Below are 20,917 nucleotides of genomic sequence, written 5' to 3'. Positions count from 1 at the left end.
GTACATGACAGAGACACCATATATGAATGGGGAATAAAAAGCCACTCTTCCACAGTCACCAATGCGCTTTTCCAGTGCAAAGATGTGACAAATGCACTCCTTCAGCCATCGCAGAAGATGGGCCAAAAGTGCTGAAAAGGTATGTCACATAATTTAAATGACGTCCTGACTGAGCTAACAAATTTGATGTCAAGCTTGAAATCAGGAGAGGATGTGTAATAAATGCATAATTTCATGGAAGGGACACCACTTCATTCAAAGAGACACGATCAAGACCTTTCCTCCTTCCTGACAGAGATGTTTAGATAAATTGATTGGTAGCTGTATGTGTTTGTATCTTCAGTTTAGGAAATAAAACCCACATTTGGGCACTTTTAGAAACATAATATCCATCCTAGGCATCACGTTAATTTGACCCTAATTAATGAGTAGTGACGCGATGTGCAAGGCTTGGGATTTGTGCTTCAAAACAGTATTTTCCACCTGTAATTTTTCCATTTAAAGTGAAACCAAAATCTTGTTTATTCAAGAGTCATGTGTTAAATGCTATTAATGGTTATCTAAAATGAGAATTTATGATTTAGAATACAAATACATAAAAGGCAACTGTAAGCTAGTTGATTGCATGCTCACCTTGTGTTCCCTGTGCAGAATCTGTCAGTTGTGCAGGGTTTAATGCCCAGTGAAGCTGACGCTGAAACTCAGGTCTGTCTTCTGTATGAATCAATTCAAATACACTCTGGTGTATAATATCAGACTATACACAAAAAGGAAAAAAGGTTGACAGAGGTAGACATCTCTGATGACAGTACCAAAGTCATCTTACTGACTTCAGTTACATGACTGGTTGCTGAAAAGACGGTTACTCACCTTTGTAACTGTTGTTCTTCGAGATGTGTTGCTCATATCCATTCCAATTAGGTGTGCGCACGCCGCGTACACGTTCGTCGGAAGATTTTTACCCTAGCAACACCCGGCGGGTCGGCTGGGCGCCCCCTGGCGTGGCGCAGCTATGGCACCGAATATATACCCCCTGCTGACCCGTCCGCTCCTCAGTTCCTTCTTGCCAGCTACTCCGACAGTGGGGAAGGAGAGCGGGTTTTGGAATGGATATGAGCAACACATCTCGAAGAACAACAGTTACAAAGGTGAGTAACCGTCTTTTCTTCTTCGAGTGCTTGCTCATATCCATTCCAATTAGGTGAATCCCAAGCCTTACCTAGGCGGTAGGGTCGAAGTGAGATACTGCAGAATGCAAAACTGCTGAGCCGAAGGCTGCATCGTCTCTGGATTGTTGCACTAGGGTATAATGGGAAGTAAAGGTGTGTACTGAAGACCATGTAGCTGCTCGACATATCTCCTGAATAGGTAATTGAGCTAAGAAGGCAGCTGATGAGGCCTGGGCCCTGATAGAATGTGCGGTAATATGACCCGGAGAGGCATGAGCTAGATCATAGCAAGTCCGGATGCACGCCTTTACCCAGGATGAAATCCTCTGAGAAGAGACGGGTTGGCCTTTCATCCGGTCCGCCACTGCAACAAAGAGTTGGGGCGTTTTGCAGAAGGGCCTCGTTCAGTCGATATAGAAGGCGAGTGCCCTACGGACGTCGAACGAATGCAACTGCTGCTCCCTACGAGATGTATGCGGTTTGGGGAAGAAGACCGGGAGGAATATGTCCTGGTTGAGATGAAAGGCCGAGACAACTTTAGGGAGGAACGCCGGATGTGGACGTAACTGCACCTTGTCCTTGTGGAACACCATGTATGGTGGGTCCACCATCAGAGCCCGAAGCTCAGAGTCTCTCCTACCCGATGTGATGGCTACAAGGAAGGCTGTTTTCCATGACAAATATAGGAGTGAGCAAGTTGCCAATGGCTCGAATGGAGGGGACATAAGTCTCGTGAGGACTAAATTGAGGTCCCAGGAAGGGGCGGGGCGTCGTACTAGGGGGTATAGACGCTCCAAGCCTTTGAGGAACCTTGAGACCATAGGGTGGGAGAAGACAGAGTGAGTACCTTCTCCGGGGCGGAAACTAGAAATAGCCGCCAAGTGCACTCACAAAGATGAGATAGCGAGGCCTTGCTGTTTAAGATACCAGAGGCAGTCCAAAATAGTGGGGATGGGAACCTCCATAGGTGCGACATTCAGCGTTTGACACTAGCAGGAAAAGAGCTTCCACTTGGCCAAGTAAGTAGACTGAATGGAAGGTTTTTTGCTACCCAGGAGTACCTCTTGCACCGGGGCAGACCATCGTAACTCCGATTGAGTTAACCATGCAGGAGCCACCCTATGAGATGGAGGGATTGCAGGTCTGGGTGGTGAAGCCTGCCGTGGTCCTGCGTTATCAGATCCTGATGAAGGGGCAGGGGGATCGGGTTGGCTATCGAGTGGCCCAGCAACATGGTGTACCAGTGTTGTCAGGGCCACGCAGGGGCGATCAGGATCAGGCGAGCCCTGTCCCTGCGAAGCTTTACGAGGACCCTGTGCACCATTGGAAAGGGTGGAAAGGCGTAAAGCAGGTGGCTCGCCCAAGAGATTAGGAAGGCGTCCGATATTGAGCCTGGGGCAAGACCTTGGTAGGAGCAGAACCTCTGACACTTCCTGTTGTTGCAGGAAGCAAAGAGGTCTATGTGGGGAAAGCCGTGTGCAATGTCCGGCAAAGCGACCACTCATGGGAGAGAAAGGAGCTGCTGAGATGGTCTGCCAGAGTGTTCCGGATCCCTGGGAGGAAGGACGCTACAAGGTCTATAGAGTGGGCTATGCAAAATTCCCACAGTTGGATCGCCTCCTGACAAAGGGGGGAGGATCGAGTCCCTCCCTGCTTGTTTATATAGTGCATTGCCGTTGTGTTGTCCGTAAGCACTAGAACACAACGGCCCTGCAGATGTTGTTGGAACGCCTGGCACGCGAGGCAGACTGCTCTCAGCTCCCGGACGTTTATGTACAATGCTAGCTCTTGAGATGACCAGAGGCCTTGCGTGCAACGACGGCCTAGATGTGCCCCCTTGCCGAGAGACAATGCGTCCGTTGTTAGGGATACTGAGGGCTGTCTCGGCTGGAATGGCATTCCTGTACACACCAGGGAAGGCGTTAGCCACCAGTTGAGGGAGCCTAAAACGCTCTGAGGAATGGTGATGACCATGTCTATGGCGTCCCTACCTGAGCGGTAAACTGAGGTGAGCCAGGTTTGAAAGGGACGCAGGTGTAGTTTGGCGTGCTTGGTTACAAAAGTGCATGCAGCCATGTGACCGAGAAGGCCGAGGCAGGTGCGAGCTGAGGTCGTCGGACAGGTTTGGAGGCTTTCTATAACCAAAACTAGTGCCTGAAACTGGGGTAGTGGAAGGCAGGCTGTTGCGAGTTTGGAGTCTAGAATGGCCCCAGTGAATTCTATTCTTTGAGTGGGCACTAGAGTAGACTTCTCTAGATTGATCTTCAGGCCCAACCGCTCAAATAGGTCCGTGATGATGGCAACATGCCTGGTGACTTGGGCCTCAGAGGTCCTGCGAATAAGCCAGTCGTCTAGCTAAGGAAAGACGTGTATTCGCCGACGACGGAGGAAGGCAGCCACTACAGCCATGCACTTTGTAAACACGCGCGGGGTGGTAGAAAGGCGAAATGGAAGGACCGCACATTGAAAATGTTGATGGTGCACCATAAACCGTAGGTACTATCTGTGTGGAGGGTAAATGCCGATGTGAAAGTATGCGTCCTTCATGTTGAGAGCAGCGTACCAGTCTCCAGGATCCAAGGATGGGATGATGGTCCCCAGGGACACCAACTCTTCAGAAACACGTTGAGTCCGCGCAGGTCCAGGATGGGTCGGAGACCTCTTTTTGCCTTGGGGATTAGGAAATATCGGGAGTAAAATCCCTTGCCCCTGAATTCCTCCGGTACGTCCTCTATAGCTCTGATGGAAAGGAGCATATGAACCTCTTGCCAGAGGAATTGCTCGTGAGAGGGGTCCCTGAAGAGGGACGGGGAGGTAGGGTGGGAGGGAGGGGGCAATATAAATTGGAGGTGGTATCTAAATTCCACCGTGCGTAGGACCCAACGATCCGAGGTTAATTGGGCCCACGCAGGGAGGAAGGAGGAAAGGCGGTTGGAAAACTACAGGGGATCCTGGGAAAGGACTGGTGCTCTGCTCTTGGGCGCACTTTCAAAAGTTTGGTTTGGGTCCTGCTGATGGTTTGGCAGGACCGTTATTCTGGCCCCCTTGGGAACCCGATTGCCGTCTACGGTTCCCGCGACCACGCCTTCTGCCAAAGTCTTGTCGTGGCCTGGGTGAGGGGTAAGGGCGCTGAGGCTGGGTACGGAAGGACCTTCGCTGCGTTTGCGGAGTATGCATCCCGAGGGAACGCATAATGATGTGATTATCCTTAAGACTCTAGAGTCTAGGGTCCGTTTTCTGAGAGAAAAGGCCCTGTCCATCAAACGGAAGGTCCTGGATAGTGTGTTGCAGTTCAGGAGGTAGGCCTGACACCTGCAGCCACGATATTCTCCTCATTGCAATTCCTGAGGCCACGGTTCTGGCCGCCAAATCAGCAGCGTCGAGTGAGGCCTGCAGGGAAGTCCGTGCCACTTTCTTCCCTTCCTCCAGAAGGGCCTGGAATTCCTGGCGGGAGTCCTGTGGGACCGGTTCAAAGAACTTACCCACCGACTGCCAGGTATTATAATTATATCTGCTGAGCAAGGCCTGTTGGTTAGCCACCCGCAGTTGGAGGCCTCTGGCAGAGTAGACTTTTTGTTCCAGTAGGTCCACCCATCTAGCCTTCCGTGATTTCGGGGCGGGGGCTTGCTGGCCGTGGCGCTCTCGCTCATTCACAGATTGAACGACCAGAAAGCATGGAGGAGGATGGGTATATAAGTATTTGTACCCTTTAGAGGGTACCATGTATTTCCTTTCCACGCCTCTGGACGTGGGAGGGATAGATGCCGGAGATTGCCAAATGGTGTCCGCTTGGCTTGGATGGAACGGATGAATGACAAAGCCAAGCAAGTTGGTGCTTTTTGGCACGCGGAGAGAGGGAGCGGAGCCGGGCTGGTTCTGGGCCGGTGCCGGCTGGTGCCGGGACGTCTTCGCGGTGCCGGCGCTCTCCGGTGCCGACAAGGCACTTCTCCCCGGTGCGGACTGTGCGGCACTCGGTGCCGAAGACGGAGGAGTGAGGGCTGCCTCCATTAGGAGCTGCTTAAGGTGAAAGTCCCGCTCCTCTTTTGTCCGCGGCTTAAACGACTTGCAAATCTTGCACTTATCTGCAAGATGGGATTCCCCCAGGCACTTTAGGCAGGAGTTGTGAGGATCTCCCGTTGGTACTGGCCGCCGGCAGGCCAAGCACGGTTTGAAACCTGGTGAACCAGGCATGGGCCTGGGCACCTGTAGAGAGGAAGGGGCTAATCCCCAACCCTGAACTATATACACTAACTACGTTTACGAAAGGATATTAAAAGTATTAACTACAACTATAAAACTAAACTATATACACAATAAGTACTAGAACGAGTGAATAGCTAGGGAAGTGGAGATCAGCTAAGCCGCGCTCCACTGTTCCAATGACCGACACGGGCGGTAAGAAGGAACTGAGGAGCGGACGGGTCGGCAGGGGTATATATTCAGTGCCAAAGCGGCGCCACGCCAGGGGGCGCTCAGCCGACCCGCCAGGTGTTGCTAGGGTAAAAATCTTCGACAAACGTGCACGCGGCGCGCGCACACCTAATTGGAATGGATATGAGCAAGCACTCGAAGAAGAACTGGATATTACAATCCATCTCACTAGAGATACAATAATATAAGTTTGTATTTAAGAAGAATAAGTTTCATGAAATCATTTGTAAATGCTCGTAAAAGAATCCAGTCGTGCCCATTAGAATTGAATTCCTTCCTGTTATAATTTCGTTTTCTTCTGACACAAGCTCAGCCTCTCTTAATTTATCAAGGTTTTATTTTTCACTATTCATTGTCCATGACAGCCTAACAGAAATGTAAAAATAAGAAAACAGCTTTGCCATATACAGAAATGAGAATGACAATGTCTTTTTTTTTTTTTTTAAAAGGAGATAAAGATGAAATGGATTTTTTTTTTTTTAAAGCACACTCCAATTTATATAGGAGCAAAGTAAGTACAGTGCTAATCAGGACTTGAGCATAGTTGTTCTAGGAGACAAGGTTCCAAAGAAACTCACAAATAAAAGACAAGTATAAACTCTGAATGTTGGTTCTGTTTGCCTGAAATCTTTCCCCATCTAAGGTCCATTTATATCTTTAATTATTAAACTGCCTTATCATCTGCAGTAATGGTGCTTAAGAATGGGACCTGAGCCAAAAATTAAGAACTTCCTGCATCAGTGGTTGAACGAATTGAAGGAAAACTTTTTAAACCTAAGAAAAGAATTTCAAAAGCAGAATCAGTAAATTAAGATAAATTTCTGTGCTGAAGGTTCTCTTAGAAAATATTTGCTTTCTGTGGTATTAATCATTATATAAACTCACAGTATCTAAATAACAAGGACATAAGGAATATAAGATGGTTTTGGCAGAAGCAACAGTTTAGCTTAACCTAATTAGTTCTTTGCTTTATCCATGTTTTATTAAAAAAGTCAACATTACTAGAAAAACTGCCAGAAATACTAATTTTTAAATCTTAATGCAAGTTTTAAGCTTTATTTTTCATTCCATAAGAAATGCAAACTTGACATTTTGCAGTTAAAATGTGCATTTCATACCTACTGTTTTTCCAGCTTTTCTTATTTTTCAACAAAGGATGTGTAACTTGAAAAAAATATATATTTTGTTTGGAGCATTTTCTTTTAAACTAAAATTCCCAATGCCCTTATCCGTTGGCTAAGAAGATAAAAGTTAAGAGGAGTTCTATTAGGTCTAACAGCAACTACATATATCACCATCTAGCATATATATCCAGCACCCAGAAAGACAAATCTGTATTAACCCCAGGTGGTGAAGAGGTTAAGTACAACTGTACCTTCTGGATATCAGTATGATCATTTTCCACTAAACAGGAATTTTTTTTTTCTTATATTCTGCAGCACAACATAATTTGTTTGGCTTATATATTAACTTGTATTATCATTAAACAAAAACTCAGTTCCTTCATTTACACAGGTGAGTTATTTACAAAAAAGGTACTGTACCTGAAGAAAAACAAATGCCAAAGGAACTAAAAAAAATTAGTAAGCTAACCCAATACATACAGTAATTAAACTAACCTTAAAGCATATGTAGTTCATTTTTTAAGAAAAGTTTCTATTAAAATTACCTTTCTAGTGAATGATGTACCATTCTGCACCGTAAATGGTACAGCATTCATATGATTTCAAACATTTGTTCCAGCACAGACAATTTAACTGTGAAAGTTCCCTGACTTGCTTAACACAACGTTGGAAAAATATTCCTATTTTGCTTGGCGCAAGACCCCTTCTCTACTATATCAGCTAATATTAAAGAAGTATAGTACCAAAAGTAATTCAACTCAAAATATTTAACTGATATTATTTTCCATGTACATTACTGAAGACTAAATATGAGCATTGAAATCTTAGGAAATCATTAATTCAATTCTTCTAGAAATCAATAAAAACTTGTCAGGGTGGGGGAAAAAGTAAGGGTGTGGGGGGAAAAAAGGGAAAAAAAGGACATACTTGCTGGAACCCCAGATAGTCCTGGATGGTTGAAGAGGCATAAAAGACTAGAGCATCTGCTGTAACAACCAGCACAAAGCCATTTAAAGCCTGGAAAGAAAAAATACCAAATCGGTTAGCTTGAAAGACAGAATTCCAGATTAAATAGCATTTCTATAGATCCCAGTGTTTCTATAAACCTACTGGCTGGTTTTGCACCTCCAGCTTTAGTTTGAACTGCAATGCATCACTTTAAAAGAAATAAAAAAATTCCCTACTTACACTGTTAGACAATTAAGTCCTGATTTTACCAGTACCTTACAAAGGTATGCAATGCTGTATAATGCAATCTGAATCTGAAAGAAAAGATTTTAAATAAAATCCTAAGTACACATTTCTGCATACTGACTTTTAAGCCATCCTTCTCCAAGCACATAACACTACCACCGAGTTCCTATCTACCATTTTTTATTATTGTGCAAAATAACAATGCACAGATGTGCTTTTATAAACTGAGAGGACTTGGTACTATAACAATGAACTGTAGTTAACGATGCAAATATTTATCAAATAACTTCAGAGTGGAAAACTAATAAGCCACTCTAATTTCAAAAGAAAATAAATGCCTGAAAGCCAGGAAATTAACTTACGGTAAGTTACATCTTAAAACCTCAGATATTCACAAGTCCATAAATGCAGGATTAAGATAATCAGGTCACCTCTAACTCTGTCCATAGATCCCTCCCTACCTTACACCACAAATCACAAGACAGTCATACCTCTACAAATCATGAACTGATAATGAGTCATGCACCCCAAATAGGTATATGGTAAGTGTAAATTAATTTGTAAAAGGTTAGTTGAAATACTATACTTATATTCTACATATTGAGTTTAATTAATTTCTGATGAAATACTACTGAGGAAAAACACCACAGTAAGTCCTATTAAGTCATTTACACCAAGAATGAATTTTGTCGATGTTTATTACAAAAAAAGTCGCAATAATAGAAGAAATAAGGGAATAATGCAGGGTTAGCTCAGATTGCTTAACAGATTCTCAATTTTAAGTACATAACAGATAAACTCTTTAAAATTACCTTTTACTTATTTATAGGCTTGTCCACACCACACTACAATCATCATAATGAATGGGGACTTAAATATATTAAAAAACCCTACACATTATCTCAGACTTTTAACCCCAAAAGGGAAAAGCACAAAGATTTCATGAAGTTTACTAGTAACTTCTCTACTGCTACTGATTCTTTGTTGAAGATGTTGAGTTATTATGGTAATGAGCAGTACTATAAACCAATATAGATCTAGTTATAACACAGTTCTCCCAACCAATATGTGATCAAATGGAACTTTAGCAAGGCTTACATAACCCAAACTGTTTGCACAATTAACGGATAAAATACCATGTGCAGTACAAAATGGAACCAAATCTATTTTACTTATAGTGCATACAAGCCTTAAATGGAGAGGCAAGTAAGTCATCAAGCTCTATATGATTAAAAAAGCATTTTGCAGATCATTTAAAATATGCAGCTGAAAACCTCTGTACTAGCAGTCGCTGCAAGCAAACAATGTTTTTAAAGAGAATTTTCCCTTTATGAAGAACTAGACAAAGTGGCTCCTTATTTAAAGTCACGCAAAGGGTATTTATCTGAACTCACAATCAATATAGTTCACAGCGATTGTTGTGACAGCAAACAGAACATTTGTGACTTGGCAGCTCATCTAAAAGGGGCTGATTTACTTTCATGGATTCCAGTCAAGATTTTAACAAAAGGCTGTCTCAAGGGACTGAACCAAGTGTGTTTTGCCATTTAATTACCATAGTTGGATTTAGAGTTAGACTTTGACGGTGTGTTCAAATAAACACATTTCAAAATCTTTAGTGTGAAAAATTAATATTTACAACTTCTAGATCAAAGTAAATAAATGATAAAATACTGTCATGTTTACAAACTAAAACAAGAGAACGAATCTCATTAGAAAGAATTACTCACCACGCCCACACATTTGTGGTCCTCGGCACAACTGTTATTTCATAAATTCTCCCTCTTAGGGTGCAGTTACTACTTCAATTTGTTCTTCCCATTACCAAGGTTTAATAAAATCAGGTTAAATAGTCCATTAAATTACCTTTCTGAAGACTCTGAGCACCTTACATTTTAAAAAAAATTCAGAAATATCACATTTATGGAGCTGTTTAAAAACTTAAAAAATGAAGTGCCCTCCACCTATGAACAGGATATTACAGTTCTAATCCTGGAAGAATAAGTGACAGTACGAGTTAAAAAGAATACAGAGTTAAATTAATAGTATAGCCAATACAAGAGGTCTGCAGATCTCATAGCTGACTAAATGACATGAAGTAGTTACGTAAAGTGCCTGGTTTTGTTAAAAGATAATATAAATTAAAAGTGAATACAGTGCAAAAATGTCATGGCCTTTGTCTGGGTGCTCTTTTGATTTGATTTATACAGTACTAATACACCTAAAATTAAAAAATTCTGTAAAGTGTATAGTGATTAAATTCTGGCCCAGCAGCTAAAATTAGTTTCTGTACCTTTTCATCCAAAAGTCAAAGATTCTTTGCTTATTGTAATATGAAGAGGCTCTCTCCAGTCTGGAGCAACATATTTTATAGTGGCTCTGATGCTTAGTTCAGAGAGAAATGGCTGTCCATGCCAAAAATGGGTTATGTTACATAAGTGGCAACTTCAGTTTCTATAAAATAGATCACTTTCCCAAAGCTTTTATTAGAAAAATAATACTTAATGTTCTGTAACCATACAAGTGCCCTACATAAGTTTGAACTCTTCAATTTCTTGTTTGGTTTCAACAGATTAATCATGTCATTTATCTGTTTTTAAAAACTGGATAAAAAATAAAATTCATTTCATTTTAAACCTAATCAATGGATGTCTCTAGTATAGTAAGTCCTTTATATGTGTGTGTGTTATGCTCCATTTAAAAGGTAAACTGGTCACCTTAATACTTCCATGGTATTTGTTCACTGTATCTGCTTAGAGTTAAAATAATAATATACTGAAGTACCTTTAATTCTGATTAGCTTTTCTAGTCATTGAGGAAATTAGTTTTCATCAATATTAATTTACAGTCATTGTTTTAGGATTTTTTCCCTTTCATTTTTTTTAGGGATTATTTTCAAGACGACAATATCAACGAAAGTATAGACAGACAGCGGTAAAGAAAGGAAAATGTTGGGGTCATCATTCCTGATGTTCCTTTTGAAAAAGTTGGTGAAGATAATTCCTTATTTTTTCCTTATAACACCCACCACCACCACCAGGACCCCTGGTCATGTGTAAGGACCTCAGCGTGCTATACAAAAAACAGTACCCTTGCTATATACCATATATATTCGTTCGTAAGCTGAATTTTTTTATTTTAAAATAAAAAAGGGAAGCACCACAGACGGGGGTCGGATTATGAATGGGTATAGAGAGGTGGGGGACAGCCCTTCCCCACAACAGAGGGAGCAAGAGAGGCAGCACAGCCAGCAGAGACAGAAGGGAAAAGGTGGGCCCAGAGTCTCTCTGCTTCTGGTCACACTACTCTCCCCTACAGCCTCCAAAGCAGCCATGCCTCTCGGCCCCACCCCCCAGAGCAGGCTGTGGCCGTGCAGCCCGGTCTGGCCCGCCAAAACATGCTACGGCTGCGCAGCCCGGTCTGGCCCACCGGAGCAGCTCCTCCCCAGATAAGGTGGGATGGGATGGGTAGAGCATAGTGGTCCCAGGCTAGGTGTGGGGTCATGTGTGGGGTGGTCACAGGGGTTACTCTCCTGACTCCCAGGTTCTCCCCCCACAAAAAATTTCCCCACCAGTTGCTGTCCCAGCCTGTCAGGGTAAGCAGCTGGCACGCTGGGACACTTTGTTTACTTAGGTTTATCTCTGTGCCTGCGGACACTCGAGGTAAACAAACCATCTCTGACTACCAGCGGCTTATCCTGATGGCTTGGGAGCCAAAAAGTTTGCTGACCCCTGAATTATAGGGTCAGCTTATGAATGGGTTATAAAAATTTTCCATTTTTTATTTATCCATCTTGGGCAGGGGTGTTGGCTTATAAATGAACTGGCTTATGATTGTAGTTTATTTTCAACTATCACATTATCTGGTTATATTTACTGTACCTGCTAGTCATATCAGTCACTACAGTGATGCTGTATAAGAAATGATCTATTCAGTAGAAAAAAAAAATTACACCAGCAATGAAGTGAGCCTTAATCGTGCACCAACGATTAGATGAGCTCTCTAATTCTTTCAAAATTCTTTCTAGCATCTCTCTCAGAAAGTGAGGTTTTTGTAACTAGAGGATGCTGCAGGAAGGTAGGCTGCAGTCACTCCCTGAGAGGAGGGAGTTGGGATGGTGGCAAACCCAGGGAGGGAGGAAGCCAGGAAAGGATCAGGAGGAAAGCAGCTAGGTAGGACAGTGCTGGCCTTGGCTACTCACTGGAGAGCCTCTGAGCTGGAACCCAGAGTAGACGGTGGGCCCGGGTTCCCCTACCAGCTACTGGAAATTTGGTGCCAAATAGGCAGATGACAATGGACTGCCTGATTTATTCTGGAAAGACTTAACTGCATATCCTGGAAGGCCGGGTCACAAAGAAGAGGTTGTGGTTCCTGGAATGTGTGGTCCAAAGGGCGAGAGGATTATGGGAGATACACCACCTGGGGAGGGCACAAAACCTGGCCAGAGCTAATCTCCAGAGCGCACAGGAGGAGATGCCACCAGCAGTAAGTGCACCCCATGACAGGTGGAGACAATGCAGTTGGATTTGATTTTGGTTTTGACTGAGGGCAATGGACAATATGAACAAATGAATTTCATACTTAAGAAACTAAATATTTTACTTTTGCATTCAAATATTTATTTTAGGAACTTATCGTCACACATCAGTGACAATTTATTGCTACCTGAATAGTGACTGGAGTAGATTTATTCTCTTTTATCTAAGTACCTGAATTATTATTGCCTTTGAAGGACAACTACAAACTAAATAGTGACTAGGTTATTAGAAAACTGTGTAAAAGTTTGAAAGTGCAAGAGGGAGTGTTCATAATTTATCTATATCATGTATTACAATCTTTCTACTTCGTGAACAGATATTTAATTAGAACGTTGGGATAGTTTTAAAAATGACTTCGCTTTTGACTTTTTATTATATCATTATGATTCTTAGTCTTTGAAATCAAGGTGCTAAAGGAGCACTGAAAGAAGACAATGCTGTTGCAGAGAAGCTAAGTGAATTCTTTGCCTCAGTTTTCACTGCAGAGAACATGAGGGAGATTCCCACACTTGAACCATTCTTTTTAGATGACAAATTTGAGACACTGTCCCAGATCAAAAGGTCAAGAGAAGATATTTTGGAATAAATTGATAAATTAAACAGTAATAAACCAACAGGATGAGATGGAAGTCACCCAAGAGTTCTGAAGGAACACAAATATAAAACTGCAGAACTACTAATTGTGGTATTTATCGCTGAAGTCAGCTGCTGTACCAGATGACTGGAGGATCTCATGTAACATTCATTTTCTAAAAAGGCTCCAGAGTCAGTCCTTTCAATTATTGGCCACTAAGCCTAACTTCTGTACCAGGCAAATTGGTTGATACTATAGCAAAGAACAAAATTATAGATTAACACGGCACGTTGGCAGAAGAGTCAACACAGCTTTTGTAAAGGGAAATCATGCCTCACCAATCTATTAAAATTTGTTCAGTGTCAACAAACATCTAAACAAGGGTGACCAGTGGATATAGTGTACTTGTACTTTCAGAAACCATTGAAAAGGTCCATCACCAAAGGCTCTTAAAAAAGTAGGCAGTCATGGGATAAGAGGGAAGGCCTTCTTATGAATCAGTAACTAATTAAAAGATAGGAAAAGGGTAGGAATAAATGATCAGTTTTCCACAATGGAAAGAGGTACAAAGAGATCCCAGAAAACTGGGTGACTGGGCCAAAAAATGACAAATGAAATTCAATGGTGGTAAGTGCAAAGTAACGCACATTAGAAAACATAGCTCCAATTATACATACAAAATGATGGGGGTCTAAATTAGCTGTTACTATTCAAGAAAGATCTTGGAGAAATTTTGGATAGTTCTCTGAAAATATCTGCTTAACATGCAACAGCAGCAGCAGACAAAAGAAGTCTAACAGCGTGTTGGAAACCATTAGGAAAACATATAGTCACTATATAAATCCATGGTACGCCCACATCTTGAATACTGCATGCAGTTTTGTTCACTCAATCTCAAAAAAGATACATTAGAACTGGAAAAGGTACCAAAAAGGGCAACAAAAATGGTTAGATGTACGGAACAGCTTCCATATGAAGACAGATTAAAAAGACTGCATCTTTCTAAGCTGGTCAACTAAGGGTGGATATGATAGAGGTCTACAAAATGATGAATGGTGTGGAGAAAGTGAGTAAGGAAGTACTCTTTACCCCTTAACATAATCACTCAAAATTAATTGGTGGAAGGTCTAAAAGAAACATAAGGAAGTACTTCTTCAAACAACGCACAGTTAGCCTGTGGCACTCTCTGCCAGTGTATGTTGTGAAAACCAAAGTATGGGTTCAAAAAATAATAGACAAATTCATGGAGATTGCAGGGTCATTGATGGCTATAAACCAAGAAAGTCATGGACACAATCCCATGCTGTGTGTGTCCCTAAACCTTTGACTGGATGATTGGGGGATGAATCACTAGATAATTGCCCTGTTTGATTCATTCTTGCTGATGCATCTTGCATTGGCCACTGCTGGAAGATAGAATACTGGGCTATATGGGCCACTGGTCTGACTCACTATGGACATCATATGTTCTTATAAATAAAATAAAAATACCCAAATATGAAGTAGTATATAAAAACCATGAGTCGTACACAACACTTTCCCCTCCCTCCACCTACTCCCTGACAGTAGAAGTGAAGCAAAAGTTTAGGTTTTACAATGTGACCTGAACTTATATTGCCAAATGTAGGCTTTTTCAAACAACCAGAGAAGACAGGATTTCCAGTGAGCACATCACCTATAAACATTTTAGTCACATGAAGTACTGCCTAGAGCAGCTCAGCAGATGGTATCTTTCATTACATGACTCGAGAGGGTAAGTTTTAGATAGCTAGGTCCAAGATCACAAATTGTTATAGGTTTTAACCAATACTTTGAACTACACCTGGAACCACAAAGGAAGACAAGGTCCAGAAGACTGGTGCTCTGTGGTAATAGGCTGAACCAACTGAGACAAGATATTGCTTTCTATGCTAAGAAGCTTTTCAGTCATTGCAAGAGTAAGACCAAGTAGCATGTATCACCAGGGGCGGATTATACCTTGTGGTCCCCACACCAACTCTAGTAGCTGCCCCAGATCCGAGCTCCCGCCAACCCCATCTGCAGGGGCTTGAAGTCCCAGCCAAATATATATTGATAATTATTCTAAACTGTACTGTTAAAAAAAGCAAAACACTGTTCCTATACTCTTGGAATACAGTTGTTCCAAAACTGATGAAATTGTAGCGCTAAAAGTTTCATATGTATTTCCAAAGAAAGACATTCTCCCAGCCCCTTTCCCCATTCCTTCTAGTATTAATCCAGTTGTTCAAAAAATTTGGGAAGAAGTCCCAGAGAAAAACAGTTCTTTCTATATAAGCTATGTTTGATCTCTTGGTTCTTTTTTAACAGAGAATTGAAGCTGTTCTTTTTCTAACCTTCATTCAGTACTATTCTCTTGAATTAAATGTATTGCTTTCCCTTCAAGAAATAATTTTGCATTTCTGCTCAACAAAAGTAAATGCTTTTTCTGGTCAGATCTGTTCTTTATACTGCTATGCTGCTTTCTGTTCATGGTTCCATAATCTTCTACATATAGGGATAATGTTTGTCCCATTATTTTACTGGGAACAGACATTTTCATTTACCAGTTTCATGATGCAATCCTCTGGTAACGTCATATGTGAATTTTCAGTAAGCGTCAATTGCTCACTACCTTTGTTATCTAATTCCATAATATCCAATTATGTGTGTCATATGGGCCTGCTGATTTCTATATTAGTAAAATCCTTGGAAAACTAATACTTCCCAACTGGCCAATTTCTGCCTTTAGAATTAACAAATAAGGGAAAATTTTGCATTATAGCATCTTTAATGTATTATTTGCCCTCTCCCCTCATTTCTTATGTTTGTTCCTTACTTTTTCACTCACATTTTTAGCCTGTGAACAAGATCCCCTTGCACTGGACCTGAGGAAGAGAGCTGAAGGCAGTCTTCTGAGGGCTACTTTGCACATTGTAGTGTAGGAGGCATTCTGCAGGTGAAACTTCAACTTGGTGGAATGTGCTGGGGCTGGGCGAGGTGGAGCCACAGCGTATAATGTTGCATAGATCCTTGGCAGCACAGCTGCCCATAGACAGCCAGGGACAGGTTACCATAGTTTAGACAAACCCACCAGGGTTATAAGTTACACTGGCTGCCACTTCAGCCCCTAGATCAGCCCAGAATTTGGGAGGCCTATAGGTAGCTTTTAGCCGTCAGCTGACTGGGGCACAGGCTGAAGCCTGAGCTCTGGGACCCCATGAGCCTAAGTTAACCGATCCGGGTCAGCCAAGGGGTTTTACTGCACTGCAGACATACCCTCAGAGGCACAGCATGGAATCTCACCCACGGTGTCTTTTCTGGATTCTCCATTAACTCTTTTTCACTTCTAGAACTTAGTCTCATTGCACCAAATTACTCATAGTTCCTCATTCCTCTAAATTTGGAGGACAATCTCCTAGGGAGGTTGTGGAATCTCCAGCACTGAAGATTTTTAAGAGCAGGTTAGACAAACACCTGTCAGCAATGGTCTAGATAATACTTAGTCCTGCCATGAGTGCAGGGGACTAAACTAGATGACTTCTCAAGGTCCCTTTCAGTCCTATGATTCTATGATTATTCCCTATGTGGGCTAGTTCCTTAAAAGGTACAATTAAAGCCCTGCTGTATATTGTATTCAATAACTAGCAGTGGTATCTTATGCTGCTATTCACATTCTCAACCATCTTTAAATACGTCCACACCAACCTTTAAATAGGTCCTTGATCAGTTAGAACTTTGTTTTGTTTCTTACACTGATCAGTTTAGTTGCATTAGTTACCCAACAAAAATGTGAGCAGAGTTTTGGATACCTTATAGAAAGTTTCCATTCTTGACTTTCTGCAGTTCAGATGGTTTTTCAAAGACACCTACTATATTTTCTCCCTGTTCATTCTACTATAAGCCAAATAATTTCAGTAACAATTGCATTTACAAAAGAAATATAAATCAAAATGAAATAAAATGGCACTTAGAACACAATAGCTTTTCTTGTTCATAAAACATGGCATGCAAAATAGTTTGAACCCAAAATAAATTCAAACATCTTGAGTATGAAGGTATCAAAAATAGAAAAAAGTGCTCTACAATGTGCTCTTTAAAAAGTAATCTTTAAATAAATTCCCAAGTTAATAGTCTCCAAGCTGGGCTACAGATGGCTAGCATTTTCACCCTTGTCAATACAAAGCATGGTTTTGTGTATTTGTTGGGTTTTTTTTGTTTGTTTTAAATAGTCTGTTAGAGATTAAGGGGTAAGAAAGAATTGGAAGACTATTGCCTGATAGCAGGAAAATAGCAATTGCTATGCTGGATCAGATTTGTGGTTCATCCAGTCCAGTAGCCTGTCTCTTAAATTACCAGGTAACTCAGAGGAAGGTTCAAGAAACCCCATAACGGACAATTACATAGTAATTTGACTATAAGAAGTTTCTTCCTAAACCCCATCAGTTAACTGTTGGCTTATTAAAGCTAACAAAAGATCTTTCTTCAGTAATTATTATATCCACTGTATAACATACCTGTAATAAAAGTTCTCCTTCTAATAGATGTATGCCTTCTCCAGTCTTAGTTGTTCTGCAGCTGTCCTGAATGCCATTTATCTCAGGTCTGGTACAGCTGGAAGATTTTAATGCAACTGTGGAAACAAAACAAAAAAATCCAGTTTTTCTTTGAAGGTCTTACTAGTAAGCCATGAAAGTGCTAAACTGTTGTTAAAAGAAAAACAAAATAAACCCCACACAATGAAAGGTTATTACATTAATACTGTGTGTTTGTTTCTATCCTCTCAAAGGCACAAAGTGTAATAATATGAAAAACTATGTAGATTTTGGGTGTTTTGTAAATGGTATTTATGGAGCAGAAACACGATGCTGCATGTCAATCAAAATCTAGTTGTCACAATGGCAGTTTCCTATTGTCTTGTTATTTATTCTTTATTACATTTAAGAGATTTATTTTTCACTTCCTTTACAATACGCATTTTTGCAATATGTGGCTGTTTTCATTTAACATACTATTATAGGAGAAATCAAACATTTTGCTATGGGTAAAGTAAGAAGGCATTTTCATTTTAAACTGGTATAATCATTGACTTTAATTCCCACCTATCTGGCTTAAAGTTTCCATCGTTATTCTTTCAAAATATAAATGAATTTAAGAAAATTCATTTTAGCTCGTTAGGAACTGTTTTTGCTGTAAAATCAACAAACGCTTTCCTAAGCTGATTCCAGGAGATTTCAGCAATACTACTACATTTATACTAAATGCAAAGATTATTATTACATGGTTTCATCAATGTAAAGTAACAAACACTTCTGTAAAATGATAGGCCCTTGTTCCACAAAATTCATTTTTAATCATTTGACCTACTAAGCAAACACTTGACTGCAAGTTAATGGATGAATCCTGCAGTTATCACTCATGTCATAAGTCCAAGTGATTTTAGTGGAACTACTGATGCAAAAGTATGAGTGCTCACTATTCTCATCCACTTCAGTATCAGGTAATCTCATGTTGGCTGTGGCAAATGTGGATCATGTCACCCCTCGTCCAACATGCATACTGGGGTCGTTTTAGTGTGGGAGGGGGAAAAAAAATCAGTTCTTGAGGATGCACGGATTACATTTTCACTATGGTGATAACATTTTGCTTCATTTCTCGTCCTGACTGATCCAGCAGGAGCTACCAAGCTTACCTAGGCCCCAATTCAGTAGTCCTTCTATATTCAAAGCATTTAAGCATGTGTTTGTAGGTAAGCACATGCTTAAGTGTTTTCCAGAACTAGGACACCAGTCCTGGGGGCATCATGGCATAAATGAGAGTCAGCTGCCTGAGTCTCTATCCGGATAAGACAAAAGAGATTGGTAGGCTGGGAATAACAGATGGATGATCGTGTGGAAATTATATCTGCTGCTACTATTGAGGTTATACATCTGCAATTTATAAATTTCCAGCTTTCGCATTCATGAGGATAACCTTCCAAATGCACTGTCAACTTCCCAAGTCTGCAGGAAGAGGGTTCAGAGAACTGATTCAAGGACTGGAAAAATGCTTTATATAGTTAGACTCAAGGAGCTCACCATACTAATCTTATCAAACGAATATCAAGGAGTGACTTGATCAGTCTATAAATACCTGCATGGGGAATAGAAATGAGGAGAATAGCATGTTGAGGTATAACAAGATCTAGAGTCATTGATTCCAAGGCCAAAGGGATCACTGTGAACATCAAATCTGACCAACTGTATTTACTAGCTGGAAGTTATAGCTAGACAAATTCAGACTTGAAATAAGGTGCAAATTTGTAACTGGTAGTAAAACCAACTACTGGAACAATCTGGTAGATTCTCCATCACTGGAATATTTTAAATCAAGACTGGATGATTTGCTATAAAAGACAGTCTAGTTTAAAGAAGAATTAATTCAGGGAAGGCCTATGGCATATATTACACAGGAGATCAGAGTAGGTGACTGCAATCATCCCTTCTGGCCCTATGATTCCAAATCATTAAATGACAGACTGTAGTTTGTGTTTCATCTTATTGTGATTTGACCATCCAACTCCAATCTTCCAGCAAAAAGAAATCAAAGCTGATAATTCTTACGTGGATTTAAAAGAAAAAAAAATAGAAAAAAATAAATTATGCACTAATGTTTACATATTAAAAAAGGAACATAAAGGGACAATTAATGTGTTTCTCTGCAATTTACTTTTAATGAAAACCTTCAACAACTTTACTAATAGCACACAAATAAATAATGCAAGTTTTCTTTTTAACAACTGGGCTTCAGGCTAAGCATTTTTCTACTTTCATATGAAGCTAAATTGTAAATATAAGCTATGCAAGTGAGTAAATACTATTTATAACATTTGCATGCAGAATTCTTTTTCTGTAAGAAAATATGTCCTATTTATAATCTCTAACTTCACTGGTTGGCACTTAATCCTGGATTTATCATCAGTAATAATCACCCTACCACTGGCAGGAATTTTTCAGTGCAGGTAAACACTAAACCCTAGATGTAGCAGAATGAGATAGTGACCTTTTATGGCTTTTCTAAAACACAGCAGCTTTATAGTTTTGTGTGCATTTGTCTTAAGAGTGTGAAATGTGATCTGTTCACATTTATACCCCATACTCATACCAGCAAACGTAAAAAGATTAACTTGATTCAGTTTTGTACTATGTCTACAGAAGACAGCAAGTTGAATACAGATACTTTATAGGAGGAGCAATTAAAATGTCAATGTTTAGCAACCAGAACCTCATCTCTTTAATTCTAAGTATATGGGGGAAATTGAGCTTAAGTTAGATAAAACTATGTTGTAGGTAGATGCTGACTTAAATGGTAAATGGCAAATTAGTTTTAAAATTAGATGTTTGCATAGCTAGAAGTACTGATGGAAAAATGAACTGGCAGGTTTTTAAATATACATGGAAACCAGGTAGGCTATTTATTTTCACAATGGAATTTCCACTTCGAGAAGCCTTGCTTCCTGGTATTTTCTTGTACTGCTTAAGGCCTGGTCTACACTATGCGTTTAAACCGAATTTAGCAGCGTTAAACCGATTTAACCCTGCACCTGTCCACACAATGAGGCCCTTCATATCGATATATAGGCCTCTTGAAACTGACTTCTGTACTCCTCCCCAATGAGAGGAGTAGCGCTGAAATCGGTATTTCCATGTCGGATTAGGGTTAGTGTGGCCGCAAAATCGATGATTGGCCTCCAGTGGTATCACACAGTGCATCATTGTGACGCTCTGGAAAGCAATCTGAACTCGGATGCACTGGCCAGGTAGACAGGAAAAGCCTGTGAACTTTGAATTTCATTTCCTGTTTTCCCAGCATGAGCTCTGATCAGCACGGGTGGTGATGCAGTCTCAAATC

At 40.8% G+C, this 20,917-nt stretch overlaps 1 protein-coding gene across 1 annotated transcript in view; it reads right to left on the bottom strand.

Moving 5' to 3' along the window:
* The window catches only part of AHR (aryl hydrocarbon receptor), a 128,315-nt gene that overhangs the window by 21,417 nt on the left and 85,981 nt on the right, over nt 1-20,917 (bottom strand). The window contains exons 3-5 of the mRNA XM_032801421.2: nt 17,545-17,660; nt 7,652-7,741; nt 634-757 (exon numbers count right to left, since the gene is read on the bottom strand). Coding sequence (XP_032657312.1) covers nt 634-757; nt 7,652-7,741; nt 17,545-17,660 — 330 coding nt within the window. The remainder of the gene's footprint in view (nt 1-633; nt 758-7,651; nt 7,742-17,544; nt 17,661-20,917) is intronic.

The sequence above is a fragment of the Chelonoidis abingdonii genome, chromosome 2 (genome assembly GCF_003597395.2).
Source record: "Chelonoidis abingdonii isolate Lonesome George chromosome 2, CheloAbing_2.0, whole genome shotgun sequence".
In the NCBI taxonomy this organism is placed as follows: Eukaryota; Metazoa; Chordata; order Testudines; family Testudinidae; genus Chelonoidis; species Chelonoidis abingdonii.
The sequence above is the reverse complement of the archived record's forward strand: the minus strand, read 5'-3'. Positions and strand labels throughout refer to the sequence as shown.